The 16,292-nt window shown below is 49.0% G+C and overlaps 1 protein-coding gene and 1 pseudogene across 1 annotated transcript; one reads left to right on the top strand and one right to left on the bottom strand.

Moving 5' to 3' along the window:
* CCT8L2 (chaperonin containing TCP1 subunit 8 like 2) lies at nucleotides 1-1,929 on the top strand. The gene has a single exon (XM_086394813.1). It carries the CDS (start codon nucleotides 238-240, stop codon nucleotides 1,840-1,842), a length of 1,605 nt encoding a protein of 534 aa, XP_086250939.1. The 5' UTR covers nucleotides 1-237; the 3' UTR covers nucleotides 1,843-1,929.
* Nucleotides 1,930-5,131: 3,202 nt separating this feature from the next.
* On the bottom strand, nucleotides 5,132-5,789 carry LOC147373413 (large ribosomal subunit protein eL43 pseudogene; annotated as a pseudogene).
* Between the last annotated feature and the right edge of the window lie 10,503 nt (nucleotides 5,790-16,292).

Genomic DNA, 16,292 nt, shown 5'->3' with positions numbered 1-16,292 from the left:
GGTAAGATCTGTTTCAGCACACAAGCTCCAGAGGCCCCGCAGGCTCGTTCCTTTGCAGATAACTCGGGGGCGTGGGGGTGGTTTTAGGGCTGAGGTCTCAGCAGATCACCCTTGTGCCTACTTTTCCAGAGACTGCTTTTCCCTCTGACCCCTGGAGAGCCTTCAAAGATCGCCTCTCTGGGCGCCTCGCGGCTGTTCTAGCGCGTGTGTGCGGCCCGCTGGGCCCCCGCGCGCGCCATGGACCGCAGAGCTCCTCCAACTGCGCCGGAGCTGCCCGAGCGGCTGCCGGCTGAGGAGAAGCACCTGCTGAGCAGCCTGGCCGCGGCAGACACCTTGGCCCGAGTCCTGCGGCCCTGCTACGGGCCCCAGGGGCGGCAGAAGCTCCTGGTCACCGCCAAAGGAGACACTGTGCTCACGGGGCACGCCGCGGCCATCCTGCGGGCGCTGGAGCTGGAGCACCCGGCCGCCCGGCTGCTACGGGAGGCGGCGCAGGGCCAGGCGGAGCAGAGCGGCGACGGCGCGGCCTTCGTGGTCCTCCTGGCCCAGGCGCTGCTGGCACAGGCTGAGCGCCTGCTTCGGGCCGGCCTGCCGCGCGCCCAGCTCCGCGAGGCCTACGCGGCGGTGGCCGCAGAGACGCTGGCCCTGCTGCCGTCGCTGGCTGTCCGCGCGCTGGGGCCCCTGGAGAACCCGGTCTGGGCGCTGCGCTCGGTCATGAACACGCACGCGCTCTGGCGCACCGACCACCTGGCCGGGCTGGTGGCGCGTGCGTGCTGGGCCACGCGGGAGCTGGACGGCGGCTTCCGGCCGGAGCGCGTGGGCGTGTGCGCGCTGCCCGGCGCGCGGCAGGAGGACTCGTGCCTGCTGCCCGGCCTGGCCCTGCCGGGCAAGCCCTGCGGCCAGGTGACCATGGTGCTCAGTGGTGCCCGCGTGGCTCTCTTGGCCTGCGACTTCGGGCCCGCCCGCCCCCTTGCTCCGGCCACTGCCCGGCTCTCCAGTCCCGATGACCTGATCCGGTTCCGGAAAGGCAGCGAGAGTCTGATAGAAAAGCAGGTGGCCCAGCTGGCCGCTGCGGCTAACGTGGTCGTGGTCTCAGGGGACATCGACGAGAAGACCCTCACGCACGCGGACAAGTACGGCCTCATGGTGATCCAGGTCGCGTCCCGGCGGGAGATGGTTTATCTGAGTGAGGTGCTGCGCACCCCTCTGACGCCTTACCTCGTTCCTCCGCTGGAGCCAGGGAAGTGTCAGAGGGTGTACGGGCAGGAGCTGGGAGAAGCTTTGGCCGTGGTGTTTGAGTGGGAGAGTACAGGCACCCCTGCCCTCACCTTGGTCCTCAGGGGGGCCACCGCCCATGGGCTGCGGGGGGCCGAGCAGGCCGCCTACAGCGGCATTGACGCCTACTTCCAGCTGTGCCAGGACCCCAGACTGCTCCCCGGAGCTGGGGCCACAGAGATGGCCCTGGCGAAGATGCTCTCAGAGACAGGGACCAAACTGGAAGGGCCCAACGGCCCCACCTTCCTGGCGTTCGCCCAGGCCCTGCAGTCTCTTCCGGAAACCTTGGCAGAGAACGCGGGCTTAGCTGTCCCTCACGTGATGGCAGAAATGAACGGAGCTCACCAGGCTGGAAACTTCCTCATAGGAGTGGGGGTCGAGGGGATAATAAATGTGGCCCAGGAAGAAGTGTGGGACACCCTGATAGCCAAAGCCCAAGGACTTCGAGCCGTGGCTGACGTGGTTCAACAGCTCCTTACTGTTGATGACGTTGTCTTGGCCAAGAAAAGTCCCGCATGTCCGCAGGACCCGAATCCTGAACCCAAGAAGGGGAGTGCCCGTCCCCTGTGAGAAAAACGGAGCCCTTGGAACAAATAAGTGGTAACATCCTTAATAAAGTGGGGTCGCTAAGAAGGGCGTTGCCACCCCAAAAAATGATTGCTTGCCTTGTGTTGCCTCCAAGCTTGGTGCTATTTGAGTCCATTTCTTTAGATAAAAACAACATATAAAGAACCACAAGCAGAGTCCTTCTTCTTGATTTACTTCCTTTCAGATTCTTGGCTTTTTTCGTTTCCTGTTTCTCTCCATCAGGTTCTGTTCCTTCCCTCCAAGAAAAGCAAGATTCAATTCCATTAAAGATTTTTAAATTGAGTAACTGGGTTTGGGGAATGTGAAAAAAAAAAAAAAAAAGCAGGTATCTCTTCTCAACTATTTTGAGTATTCCTGCATGAATTCTAATATATGTGAATTTCTATCCAGATGTCACTTTAACAATCTGAGAACATCAGTTTCAGCTTAAAGGAGTGACCACTCATTTCTGTTGTGATTATTTGGGAAAAGGGAGAATATTAAGGCAAAAAAAATCAATGTAAAAGAAAAAAAATGAGGTGGGAGGCAACTATTTTTAAAAAGCATCCTTGGCATGTATAACAAAAGGTAAGAACACACTCTTTAGAACCACACACAGCTCTGGAGTAGGAGAGGAGCAGTGGGGAGCACCCTGCACCAGGGTGTCCTGGCCAGGCTGTGATTATGACAAGGTGCTGTGCTGTGCTGTGCTTCGTCGCTCAGTCACGTCCAACTCTTTGCATCCCCATGGACGCTAACCCTCCAGGCTCCTCTGTCCATGGGATTCTCCAGGCAAGATTACTGGAATGGGTTGTCATGCCCTCCTTCAGGGGATCTTCCCAACCCAGGGATTGAACCCAGGTCTCCCGCATTTCGAGGCGGATTCTTTACTGTCTGAGCCTCCAGGGAAGCCCATGACCAGGTATCCCTGGGCAATAAAGGGGGGTTTGAGTAGAGCCAGAGCATGTTACCCAAAGCCTTTCCCACTTAGCCATCTGAGTTTCTTTGCCTCTGGGAAAAGAGCAGCATGTCGGGGCAGAAGTGAGGCGATGGGAGGCTGCAGTCTATTGGAATCAAAACAAAAAGGCTTAAGCATTTGGAGAGAAAACCAAACTCAAGAAACAACTGTCTCACAGCAGGCAAAGATTCTTTGAAACCCGGAAGCGAAATCCTGAGACTGTTAGTGAACAAAGGATGGTGGATGAAAATGTACTAGAACTAGACTCACTGTTACAAACTTCAGATCTATACAACATCCTCCATGGGTGGGTCTGTCCTTGTTTGTCTTCATTATTAAATCTTAGCAAATATAAGTAAATGCTGTCATATTTCTTCCCTGCCCTCAGGTTCCATATTGTTCTCATAGAGTCTCAAATTCCATAATCATAGTGATGATGATAGTTAACTTTGTAAAGCAGTTCAAAAGCACTTTGTACTCATTTTATTTAATCATCAAAACAAACTTAGGAGAAAGAAGCTTGTTATCGCTCCGTTGCTGGAGACACAATTGAGCTCCAGAAAAATTAAGTGATTGGGTGAAGTTACACGGTAAATAGAAGTGGAAAGCCCATTCTCTTCTTCATTATGTTATTGCCCCATCAAATTCCTCTGTTGTGCTGTTTTCATAGACACAACCCCTATGATTATGAAGAAAGTATGCCTCAAAATGGCCTTTGGAAAATGTACAATTAGTGTTTTCTAAATTAGGCAGAAAGCCATATTCATTTTGCAAAATAAAATAAAGATGGCTCTTGCTCACAGAGAACGTTTTAGTTATAGATCCAAGACATACGTAAGTCAAATAATGTAACTTAGTATCTTTTAAATGCCCTAACTTTGATACACAAGTGATTTTTTTGATAATTTACTTGGGGAGAAATCATACTGTAACATTACCATCTCCTTTCCCCTAGACAGACAGACATACACACACAGACATACACACAATTATATATATATATATAAACAGACTCACAGACACAGAGACCAGACTTGTGGTTGCCAAGTGGGGTGGTGTGGTGGGTGGGAGAAGGATACATTGGGAGTTTGGGATTAGCAGATGCAAACTATTATATACAGAATGGATAAACAACAAGGCCCTACTGTATAGCACAGGAAACCATATTCAATATCCTGTGATAAACCATTCTGGAAAATAATATATATATGTATGTATAACAATCACTTTGCTGTACAGCAGAAATTAACACAATATTGTAAATCAACTACAATTTAAAAAAAATTGAAGACTGATCAAGAATAACCATGAAGGGACTAAATTTATCTGGAATTAACTAAATGAAATATTCTACCAACGGAGAAAGGGAGCAGGAAAAAGAAATTTTAAGATAATTTAATTATAGAAACTTTTTCAACACATTGAGTTCGGGGCTTGGAAATTCAAACTTTCTCCACATGGAAAGACCAAATGCGGCCTTCGGACACTAGCACTGACAGAGTTCACCTTTGGTTACTATGAAGCTAAGTAAGAGAGACTACAGTGGCCATCTGTCTGTATCAAAGGACAGATTTGAGATGCTGTTCTTATTCATCACACAGGTTAAAAACAAAATCATGGCTATCCCCATAAGTTTTCTTCTCACTGAACGAATGCATCAGAAAGGAGCGGTGGATTCTGGCTAGTGCCTCTCTGAACTTCACTGAATGCACAACAGAAAACGTTTTCATATCCAGACATTACACATTTTAAAAAACATCTTCACCCCTGTAGTTACCCCAGTATTGTCTCCTGTGCCCACTGACTCCAGAAACTAGCACTGCAGAGACCCCCACTGTGCTGCATGCCTGAGCTTGCTCTCCAGGGAAGCACCCCAAGCTCTGGCCCAGCATCCCCGCCCCTAACCCCCAGCAGCGAGATCTGCAAGCCAGTCCCCATCTTGCCTGTGTAGATGCCAAATACTACACGCTTCACATTTCATTCCTACATTCATTTTGATTGAAAACCTCCTTCTCCCTCAATTTTATTAATGCAGTTTGTTTACAGAAGGTGAAATAATCCATTGCAATATTGTCTCATATGAAAAACAGTTTACAAAAAGACCTGAATGTTTTTCCTACATTAGATTTTAACCTGAGAAAAATCTGCACATCCTATAATTTCTGAAACTTAAATAGAAAACATTTCGAAGTATACCCAGATGTTACTGAAATTTAGCCTTGCTTGAGATATAAGCAATGTATTAGTTTTAGCCATATGACAGAATGATTTGACATAGGCATGTATCGTGAAACAATCACCAACAATTAGCTAACACGTATCGCCACACATGGCTACAAGTTTTTGGGTTTTTAATGTGTTTATTTGGCTGCATCGGGTCTTAGTCGAGGCCCATGGGGACTTGCTGCACAGGTTTAGTCGCCCTGCAGTATGTGGGACCTTAATTCCCTGACCAGGGATTGAACCCAAGGCCCTTGCATTGTAAGGCACCCTCTTTTCTGTTGTTACATAAATTAACCCATTTATTACAGGCCAGAAGCATTATCAGATGGTGGCGCTCCCACCGGCCCTTCAGCCCCTCCAGTCTCTGACAGCGGCTCTCCAGTGACAGCAGAGGTGGAGCTGCAGGCCCAGGCGCCACCAGCTACTGTCCTCACGCAGGAACCACAGAGCCAAACGCCCCGGCACGTCTCCTCATTTTGGTTTTGCCACAGAAGGAGCAGGTGTAGTCCACGTGCTGGCTGATTTCAATTTTCCGCGCCATTTTCCTGAGGGAGGCACTGGGACGGGTCCGTATTTGCCCACGATTCTAACCTCCTCGGTGCGTTTCACCATGTCGCGGCAAACCAGGTCCCGGCAGAGAGCTGCGAGGCGCATTCTTAACCATTGGACCCCCAGGGAGGTCCCTGTCTCTCTGATAATAGACAGGTGGGAGGTGATAGCCCATTCTTATTTTCTCTTTACAATTTTTATTGGAGTATAGTTGATTTACAATGTTGTGTTAGCTTTAGGTGTACAGCAAAGTGTGTCAGTTATGTATATCCATGTATCCGTTTTAAGATTATTTTCCCATATAGGCCATTATAGAGTGTTGAGTAAGGTTCCCTATGCTATACAGTAGGTTCTTATCCGTTATCTGTTGTATATATGGTGGTGAGTGAGCAGTGAGTTATCTATTTTATATATAGTAGTGAGTGTATGTCAATCCCAGTCTCCCAATTCATCCCTCCCCTCCCCATTCTGATTCTGATTTACATTTCTCTGATGATTAGAGTTGTTGAACACCTTTTCATGTACTCAAATGTTGGCATTTGTATGTCTTCTTAGAAAAAAATGTTCAGATCTTCTGTCCATTTTACAATTACATTGTTTTTTGCTATTGAGTTGTGTGAGCTTTTCTTGAAATTTAAAGTCTGTATTCAGATGTTCAGCATCACACCACAGAGGTCCATCCATAGAGACTGAGGTGTTAATGTCACAGTTTGAAATGATGCTTTCCTATTTCTGTGCAAATGTTTATTTTGCCCTATACGATGGTAGGCACTAAGTAGTAGAGAATGAGAATACCATCAGTGATTTGCAATATAGAAATAGTAATATAATATTTATTCAGAGAAAATATTTTCATTTTACTCCATTTTTCTATTATGTTACAAATTCATTAGATATAATTGCTTTTCTCCTCCCACCAACATTTTATTTTCTGTGTTGTCTTTTCACTTGGTTTATTTCAAACCCTGAAGCAACCAGTTCTTCATTTCTTTTGCCCATGGTTTCTACTTCTCCATCAGTTTGATGGGCTCTCATTACAACAAGTAATTAATATTCTTTGCCTGGAGTTTTTTTTTTTTTTTTCCCCCTGGCAGTTTTAGAAACATGATACCCTACTTTCTCCCCAAGATCTGGATTTCCTTTTCATAAATTACATTTCTCCTCCTTTGGAAGTTCCCTGGTGGGTCAGTGGTTAGGACTCTGTACTTTCACTGTTAAAGGCCTGGGTACTATCCCTGGTCTGGAAACTAAGATCCCACAAGCCAAGTGGCCAAAAAAAAAAAATTTTTTTTTTTTTTTCCTTAAACTTCTGTCTTTCACTCTCTTCTGATCTCTTCCGCATTTTACTTTCATAAAGTTTTTCTTCTACTGAACTCTCTTATTTTGAACTTAACTAAATAATGGGTTTCTAGAAGTGCTGACAGCCCAAAATTTTCTTCATTCTTCATAGTAAACTGTGGAGAGTTCTAGAAGTAAATGTGGCTCTTTATATTTCAAGTAAGAGTGGGGGACATTTGGGTTCAGTATCGCAACTTGAACATTTATTCAGTACCAACTCAGTGTTAAGAACTACCCAGATACCAGGAATTAACTTGGCCAACAGGCTAGGAATCTCAATCAGGCAAACTTTTCCTTTAGAGATACTAGAAAGTAGACAGAAGATAACTAGAAAAGACATGAGTCACATGCATCTCTTGCTACAGCCACTGACTCATGACACTGGGTAGATGATCAGCCTATGGAGTGAGTGAATGAAGGAAGCTGTTTTTAAACCTCCTGGATGGTGTGGGACTGTGTAAACACCGAACTCCCATCTCCTGCTACAGGCAGAGGAACTGAACGCCTCCTCACCTTCCTTGGAATCCACCAGCACACTCCTCAAAGGGAACCTGGCTCCTCAGAGAGACTGGCACTCGGTCCAGTCTCAAAGCCATCTCAAAGCCGCCCTGCAAGCAGAGACTGCTGATCTACTTGACCAGCTCTGCCTCCCCTTCCCAGGGGCCAGATCTCTGCCCCCTCCAACTCTCTCCCCTTCCTTCCCATGTGAATATTTCCTCCTATCAGTCTCTTGCATGACAGTCCTGTCTTGGCATCAATTTAGCAGAGGACCTGATCTACAGAAATGTAAGATTACCTTGAAATCTAGATTTGTCCTCCTGAGTGAATGACCTTCCTCTTCTCAAAAGTCACTCCAGGAGAGATAACTTCAGTTTATAACCAACTACCTCACCAGCCCTCCCCACCCTAACAGCCACTCCCTACACCACTCCCTAAGGGAACAGCAGTCCACACCTCACACCTCCCCTACTTCACCTAAGCAGACACACCCCTTCCTCATTTGTAAGTATTAATATTCATCTCTTTGAGGCAAGTAAGTATATCTTTTGAATATTGAATATACTCTCCTTTTCTCTTCTTCAGTTCTCCTCTTACTAACGTGTTATTACTACATTAATAATAAGATGTCTTGCATAAGAACAGCATTCTTGTTTCTTTCCTGAGCCCTTTACTGGAGAAGGAAATGGCAACCCACTCCAGTCTTCTTGCCTGGATAACTCCATGGACAGAGGAGCCTGGTGGGGTACAGTCCATGGGGTCACAAAGAGTTGGACACGACTTGAGCACCCAACACTGAGGCCTTTATAGAAACATTATCTCATCTGATCCACATAGACACTGTGACATTAGCCAGAACCAATATGATCAGACCCACTTCACAGACAGAAACTGAGACCCAAACTAATCTTCAGGGTGGGGGCGGTGGGGGTCAGTTTCCAAGTCTTTCCAGTGAAGTCTTGAGCCCTGTGACATCTAAGTCCTCTTCCACTTGTAAAATGGTACGATTTCCATCATTTGTCTTTAGTCACAAAGCTAGTGGTTAGTGGTGGATTAGTGATCTGAGATGAAGGTGAATTTTCCCCCACACAGCCTGGTCTTTGCCGACAACAGCAGTGGCTAACCTTTACTAGCTGGCCCTGAGCTAATTACTTACAGGAGCACTGCAGAATACCTATCAACACCCCTGTTCAGCACCCCAGTATCTAAAAGTATGTAGATTTCAGTTCTACACTCACTGATCAGGAAGTGACCCCACCCTTGCTTTAAGGATATGCTCTGGTTGGCTGGTTAGTTTAACCTGAGCAAGGCTTTCCATTCTCCTGGTCAGTCACTGGTCTAAGGCCTGGGCCAGGCAGTCCAAGCAGAGTGAACTGGAGGATTCTGGCCTGGAATGCAGGAGGGGAAGTGCACTGTCTCCTAGAGAACCTAAATTAGGAACCAGCAGCCTCTGTGTGCCCTGAGGGGAAGCCGCAGGACTGTCCTTTGGGCTGACAGTTTCCAGGAGATGTCTGTATCTCTAAAACTATAAGCAAACAACAGAGGCAAAGAACGATGAAGTCACTGAGAACCAGGGAGTTACTAAACTTGGCCAGACTCACACTGCCTGTTTGGGGCAGTTAGGACTAGATTTCATCTTTCCAGCAACCTACCCAGGGTTCTCTGGGCCTAAGCAGGTAGAGGATGCAACCCTGTGCAGGGGTCCAGAGGGCTCACTGCTGAACGGAACCCCAGCAGTATGTCTGAGGGAGATAAAGGAAGGGGAAACTAGAAGGGGCGTCTTCCTATTTTGCTTTCCTGCCTAAGGCTGAACCCAGGACAGGGCCCCAGCTGTCCAGCAGAGCCTCATGGTAACACTGACTCCTTCCCTTCCCCCACTTGAGCCCTCAGCCAAGCAAAGCGCCTCTGAGACTGCCCTGGAGGAGGAAGGTACTGCCAGCCAAGTATCTGCCCACCTGGGGTAAGGGTGAGAGCGAGGCAGTGAGCACACGCTGTGACAGCTGGATAAGAGGGGGGCAAGTGGGTGGCCTCGGGGCCACAGGCCTTGTCTCTCACTCTCCTGGTCAAAGAACAGCCAGAAATAAAGCACACAAAGAAACACAGAATAGTTACCAACAGAAGAGCTATTTTCCAGTTCACTTACTTACATGTGTGTCTATACAACGCTGGTAGAACCAGATGAGAAGGACAGTTTGGTTAGTTCACTTGACCATAGCTAATGTTCCATTTGTATTTATTCATCAAGGATTTACAGAGTGCCTACTTTGTGCCCTGGAGATACAGCTCTGGAAAAACACCAAAATCGCACCTGTGTCCAGGGGGCTAGACAGGTAAGTAAACAAGATGATTTCAGACCGTGCTTATACTCTGAAGGAAATAACTGGGTGATATGGCAGTAACTGATCACGCTAGATACAGGGTCAGAAGTGCCTCCTGGGGTGACATGAGGAAACAGCAGCAAGTGCAAAGGCCCTGTGGCAGGAAGCCCTAGGTGGTCATTGTTCTTGGGGTGCAGTAACCAGAGGCAGGAGAGGCAGCCAGAATCGTCTAAGGCAGAACCTTGGAGGCCACTGTAGGAGCTTTGTAAAGACCCTCTGTGACACGTGCAACGGGCGTTAGACGCACCAGTCTAGATGGAATCTCTCCATGCACCGCTGGAGTCTGACCTGGGTTTAAGTTTTATATCAACCGCCCTCTTTCATAAGCTTGGGAAAGCTACTGGAGTGTCCTTATTTGAATAATCAAGGGTTCTCCTGCAGGAAAGCAAAAGACTTGTGTGGGGATTTGCTCCAACCCTCAGCTCTTTCAGACAATTCATCCTTACAGACAAAAGCAGACACTTAGGAAAACTGGCACAAATTAAACACACACACACCCCTTAAACTGTCAGATGACCGTATTGCATAAACAACCGATATTAACAGTAGATTCCTCAAGGAAAAATAACTGGTTATGTTGCTGCTAATCAAGTTTGTCATTCTGGTCTCACATGGTCCTTTAAGAACTCAATCTCGATCTCAGGGCTGGGTGGATTTGGGCGTTTCAGTTCATTTTCCGTTTCAAAGACGCAAAGCAATAACCATCTCAACGCTGATATTTCTCTGTTTATCCCTGCCTCTCCCCTGTATGTTGAGTTCAGGGGAAGGCAGGGTGGGAGGGCGGTGAAACCGGGGAGGGGACGAGGGAATGGAGGCGTGGGGCGGAGAAAGGGGGCGCGGTGAAGACCTGACGGACTGGACCCCGGGAGGAAACCTGGAGTGGGCAAGAGATTTCAGGAAAGAAAGGAAAAATGCGAAGTGACGCAAAGGAGGAAAGGGGCAGGAGGCGAGCGCGCGGGCAGCGCTGGACGCGGAGCCCCAGGGTAGGCGGGGCAGGAGGGTGGGGTGCTCCCGGCTCGGGCTCCCGGACGACGGAAGCGAGGCGGGGAGAAAGACAGAGTGGAGACGTTAGATATTGGGAGAGAAGAGGCGAGGGATAGGAGCGGAAAGGGGGTGGGAGGGACGCTGGCGACTGAAGACGCCCGCAGGAGCCGTGAGCTGAAGGGCCTTCCCCGGCTCGGCTCCCCGAAAGTGGGGGGGAGGGGGTGTGAGGCCGCCGCAGAGGGGGCGGGGCGGCGGGCCTGAGGCCAATGGAAGGGCGAACCGGAGCGGAACGGGGCGGGGCCGCCTGCGTGGAGCCAATGGGAGGGCGATTCGGCGTGGGGGCGGGCACCGGTACCGCTTGAGGACCAATGGGAAGGGAGTAGGGGCGGGGGCGGGGCCCTGGGCGAATGGGAATCCGAGCCCGGAACGAAGGCGGGGCGCTCGAGAGGTTGAGGGGCCGAGAGGACCAATGGGCGGCTGAGCCGCGGCGCGCCGGCGGCCGCCCGGCCAAGCGCCAGCGGTGGGGGGAGGAGGGGAGGGGAGGAGAGGGAGAGGGACCCGGAAGGCGGTGGGGGCTGGGAGCCGGGCTGACAACCTGTCAAATCCACTCGGGGACGAACTAGGTCACGCGCCTCCCCGAGCCAGGGCATCCTCACCCCGCCCCCCCGCCGCCCCGCGAGGCCCGGCGGGTGGCCCCGCGGGGCCCGGCCTGGCTGCTTCCTCTTCCGGCCGGCGGTGGGGGCGGGGCGGCCGGCCGGGACACCTGCCTCCCCGGCTCCACGGCCTCCCGCCGCTCCCAGGCGCCTGTCCGCATGGTCGCTCCCTGAGGATCCGGGCCCACCGCCGTGGCTCCTCAGTTGGAAACGTGTGTCTCCCGAGCGGGCGCGCCGAGTTGAGAACCGTGCCCCCGTCACGCCTCAGCCCCGCCGCCCTCACGGCCCCCGACCGAGGGGCCCGCCGACGCGTCCTGGCGGGGCCCGCGTTTGCGGAAGCCTGTCGGCCGCGCACTACTTGGCGCGGAAGGACCCGCGGGCGGCGGAGGGATCCCGCGCGCACCGCTTCCAGAGACGCCGCCGCCGCCGCCGCCGCCGCCGGGTCCGGCGGGCGGCTGCGGGGACCCCGCCCGGTCCCGACGGGGCGCGCGCGGAGCGGGCCCGGCGCGGCCGCCCTGAGCCTCGCGGCCTTTCGTCCCCGCTCACCGGTGTTCACCGGTGTCCATTGGGAGGGAAACCGGGTTCCCCTCGCTGTGCTGCGGGCAACACGAGCCGCGGGCTGACTGGGCGGCAGGCCGAGGACGGCGCTTTGTGTCCCGGCGGGCATAACAGGGAAGCGCTCACTGTCCCCTGTCCCGGCCCTGCTGGTCGGTCGGTCGTCCAGACGCTGCTCCCCGCGTCACCTGGACACGTAGTGCTTAGACTGTTGCCAGGCGAATGCAATGAAATAAAAGCCTCACGTAGAAGTCAGCACTGGTCCCGGTCGGGGATCATACACTGGCTCCAACATCATCACGTAGGATTTATGCCCCTGTGTGTCTCCTGCTTAGACCATAAGTCCACTTCTCTTCAATACGGATCCAGAAGAGAGCTATATACGTCTTTTTTAAGGTCTTCAAAATGGATGTTGATGCACAGTCTTAATTAAACAATACTTAGGCTCATATGTTGAGTCCCTTCATGATGTTCCTCGATGCCAGTTTTGCTGAGGAGTTTTGTACTGAATGGACAGAATGTCTTTGTTTAATTTTTACTACTTACTTGGCCATTCAAATTAGGTTAGTTTCTCCCCTAAACAAGGTGATGCATTCTTTGAACTGACGGTGACCAACTCCTCTACTCCTTTCCCAAACTATATGTGAGCTAAGGGTGAAATGTAGATTAAAAACGTTAAAATTTGAGCAGTAAATTAAAATTTTTGACACAGCAGTTATTTGAAGTGTTTCTTTGCAATATTACTGTGAAGTGGAACAAAGGGAAAAACATTTCCTTTCCATTCATATTTCTTTGAACAAATATTTGTTGAATATATACAGGCGTCGTGTGCTAACATTTGCATGTGTTTACAGGTAAAGCATCGTGCTCAAACATTCTTTTTATTACTTTACGAAGTGCATATTTCATCTATAAAATAATTTTTTTTCCTTTTAAAGTTCAGCCGTGAATTAAACACATATTAGGTAACACACTGGGAAAATAAAACAATATACTATGTCATCCATGTACAGAATTACACATGTACATTTTTACATGTATTATGGTCACCAAGAAAGAAAACTATGGACAAAGTAAAAAAAAAAAACCCTTAAAACTAAAATGTCCTTTTAGTTCAACATACATGAGCTTGATCATTAATTAGGCTGAAGAAATATGGTATTTATTATTCTATAAGATAATAAAGGGTTGGTCAAGACGTCCAACCTTTACAAAATTAAAATCTGGGAATTCCCTGGTCCAGGGACTTGGAGCTTTCACTGCAGGGCTTCAGGTTCCATCCCTGGTGGGGGAACTAGGATCCTGCAAGCTATGCATTACAGCTAAAATAATTACTGAGTGACTGAATGAAAAATAAGATAAAGTAAAAATCTAACAATAAAAAGACCTCTTAGATTTCATTATTGTCTGAGGCAACTTAGCACGTCACATTTTTACAGTTAATACTCTAAGAAGGGGCTTTCCACGTAGCGCAGTGGTAAAAAATCACCTGCCAAAGCAGGAGACGCAGGCAGCTAGGGTTCTAACCCTGGGTAGGGAAGCTCCCCTAGAGTAGGCAACCCACTCTAATATTTTTGCCAGGAAAAATTCCATGCACAGAGGAGCTTGGCAGGCTGTATAGTCCAATTGGGTCACAAAAAGTTGGACACAACTGAGTGACCACTCACTAAGAAGACAATAAAACAATGTGTTTTTCTTCAACAAATGAACCACAAGACAGTCTACTGAAAATTGCCACTGAAAATATGAGAATGAAATTTACATCCTTATACAAAACTGAGGCTTCCCTGGTGGCTCAACGGTAAAGAATCTGCCTGTAATGCAGGAGCCACAGGAGCCTCGGGTTTGATCCCTGGATCAGGAAGATCCCATGGAGGAGGAAATGGCAACCCACTCCAGTATTCTTGCCTGGGAAATCCCATGGACAGAGGAGCCTGGTGGGCAACAGTCCATGGAGTGGCAAAGAGTTAGACACGCCTGAGCGCCTTAGCACAGCACAGCACACACAGAACTTGCATGTTGCATTTAGCCACTGGAACTAAGTATCACGTTAATTAGTAAAATTAGAGATTTCTCAGTTTAAACAAGTACAGTATTAAAACAGTCATCTTGCTGCTTTGGGGTATACTTTCACTCCTATCATGGGCTTCCCTGACAGCTCAGTTGGTAAAGAATCTGCCTGCAATTTAGGAGACTCAGGTTTGAATACTGGGTTGGGAAGATCCACTGGAGGAGAGATAGGCTACTCGCTCCAATATTCTTGGGCTTCCCTTGTGGCTTGGCTGGTAAAGAATCCGCCTGCAATGTGAGAGACCTGGATTTGATTTCTGGGAAGCTCCCGGAGAAGGGAAAGGCTACCCACTCCATGGCCTGGAGAAGTCCATGGTCTGTATAGTCCACAGGGTCACAAAGAATCCGACAGGACTGAGTGACTTTCACTTTCTTTCACTCCTTTAACAAGGAGTTAAAAACAGCATTTCTTAAAATGAGTGTTTTAATAAGATGTGCCACATTTTTTAAAGTTCTAATTTCATAAGCAAGCTAACTCCTTCCATTTCTCTCCTCAAATATGAAAATTAGAAACATTCTGCCTTAATTATTTCTTCTGTTGTACCCCTTGCTAGCAAATCCTTTTGGAATAGATTGGGAAAATTAATTACCTTTATAAATGGAGTTACTGTTTTGCCTAAACACTGCATGTGTAATTCCCTCCTGTATGAAGGATTTTTATAATTCCCTACCCAAATGTCTTAGAACAGCTTTATTTGTCAGTTGGTAGTGCATTTCATGGGTTTCCCAGGTGGCTCAGTGGGTAAAGAATCCACCTGCAAATGCAGGAGATGGTGGTTTGATTCCTGGGTCAGGAAAATCCCCTGGAGGAGGGCATGGCACCCCACTCCAGTATTCTTGCCTGGAGAATTCCATGGCCAGAGGAGTCTGGTGGGCTACAGTCCAGGAGGTCACAAAGAGTTGGGCGTGATTGAGTGAATGAGCACTGAGTGCATTTCTGGGACCAGAAGGAAAGAGTAGGCAACCTCTTCTATTGGGGAGGAAGGTGCGTGGCTTTCCCACAGGGTAAAGACATCCTCTAGTCAGGTACAGATGTGAGGGCTGGACCAAAAAGAAGGCTGACTGAACAATTGATGCTTTTGAATTGCGGTGTTGGAGAAGACTCTTGAGAGTCCCTTGGACTACAAGGAGATCAAATTAGTCAATCCTAAAAGAAATCAACCCTGAATATGCATTGGAAGGACTGCTGCTGAAGCTGAAGCTCCAGTACTTTGGCCACCTTATGTGAAGACCTGACTCATTGGAAAAGACCCCGATGCTGGGAAAGGTTGAGGGCAGGAGAAGGGGACAGCAGAGGATGAGATGGTTGGATGGGCATCACCAATTAAATGGACATGCGTTTGAGCAAACTCCAGGAGATGGTGAAGGACAGGGGAGCCTGGTGTGCTGTGGTCCATGGGGTCAAAAAGAGTGGGACACGATTGAGCAACTGAAGAACAACAACGAAGACATCCTCAGGTCAGCTCAGCCTAGGCTTTGTGGTTGGGAATTCATCTCGGACCAGAAGAGTTAAAAGAGTCTATGAATCGGGAGCCAACACGCCTTGAGTTAAAGGTTGCAAACCTGTGGTCTGCAGAGGTGTTTTGCTTGCCTCTCAGGATATTTAGAGATTTTAAAATTAGTGTCCCAAGGTTTTTTTTTAAATGGGAGGCTTCAGATGAATATACAGAATTGTTTCTCTTGACAACTAGACTAATACGGCTTGTTTCTTGCCTGGTGACATGCGCTTTGGCTGACTAGCTGCTTCCCACTTCCGTCGGGGTAGCGTGCTATGGGCTTCCGGGGTGGTGCTGGTGGTAAAGAACCCACCTGCCAGTGCAGGAGGCGTATGAGACGCGCATTCAATCCCCGGGTTGCAAATATCCCATGGAGGAGGGCATGAAAACTCACTCCAGTATTCTTGCCTGGAGAATCCCATGGACAGAGGAGCCTGGCGGACTACGGTCCATGGGGTCGCAGAGTCGAAGGCGACTGAAGCAACTTAGCACACATACACGACATGCTATGCCCTTGGCTTCGTGCCATCAGTTTAGCTACCTGACCACTGGAGGAACGAGTGTTTGGAATACCTGCTCTAGGTATATAAAATTGTGAAAGTCTTCATCATAGGGAGAAGGTAAACTTTGGAAGAAGAGATGATCCTAGGTTTTTGCTCTGAGTAAACATAATGAGCTCAGAAATGAAAATTTGGTGGAATTATATATGGCAACTGGTTTCATCTCATGATGCCCTTTATCAGGCCCCTGG

This window comes from Bos grunniens, chromosome 4, assembly GCF_055505025.1.
Source record: "Bos grunniens cultivar Pamir isolate PY7600 chromosome 4, Bosgru_T2T1.0, whole genome shotgun sequence".
NCBI lineage: Eukaryota > Metazoa > Chordata > Mammalia > Artiodactyla > Bovidae > Bos > Bos grunniens.
This window is presented reverse-complemented; position numbering and strand designations above follow the sequence as displayed.

Bases quoted from the DNA above. Each gene is read 5' to 3' on its own strand.
- CCT8L2 (XM_086394813.1), top strand. From the start codon at position 238: ATGGACCGCAGAGCTCCTCCAACTGCGCCGGAGCTGCCCGAGCGGCTG.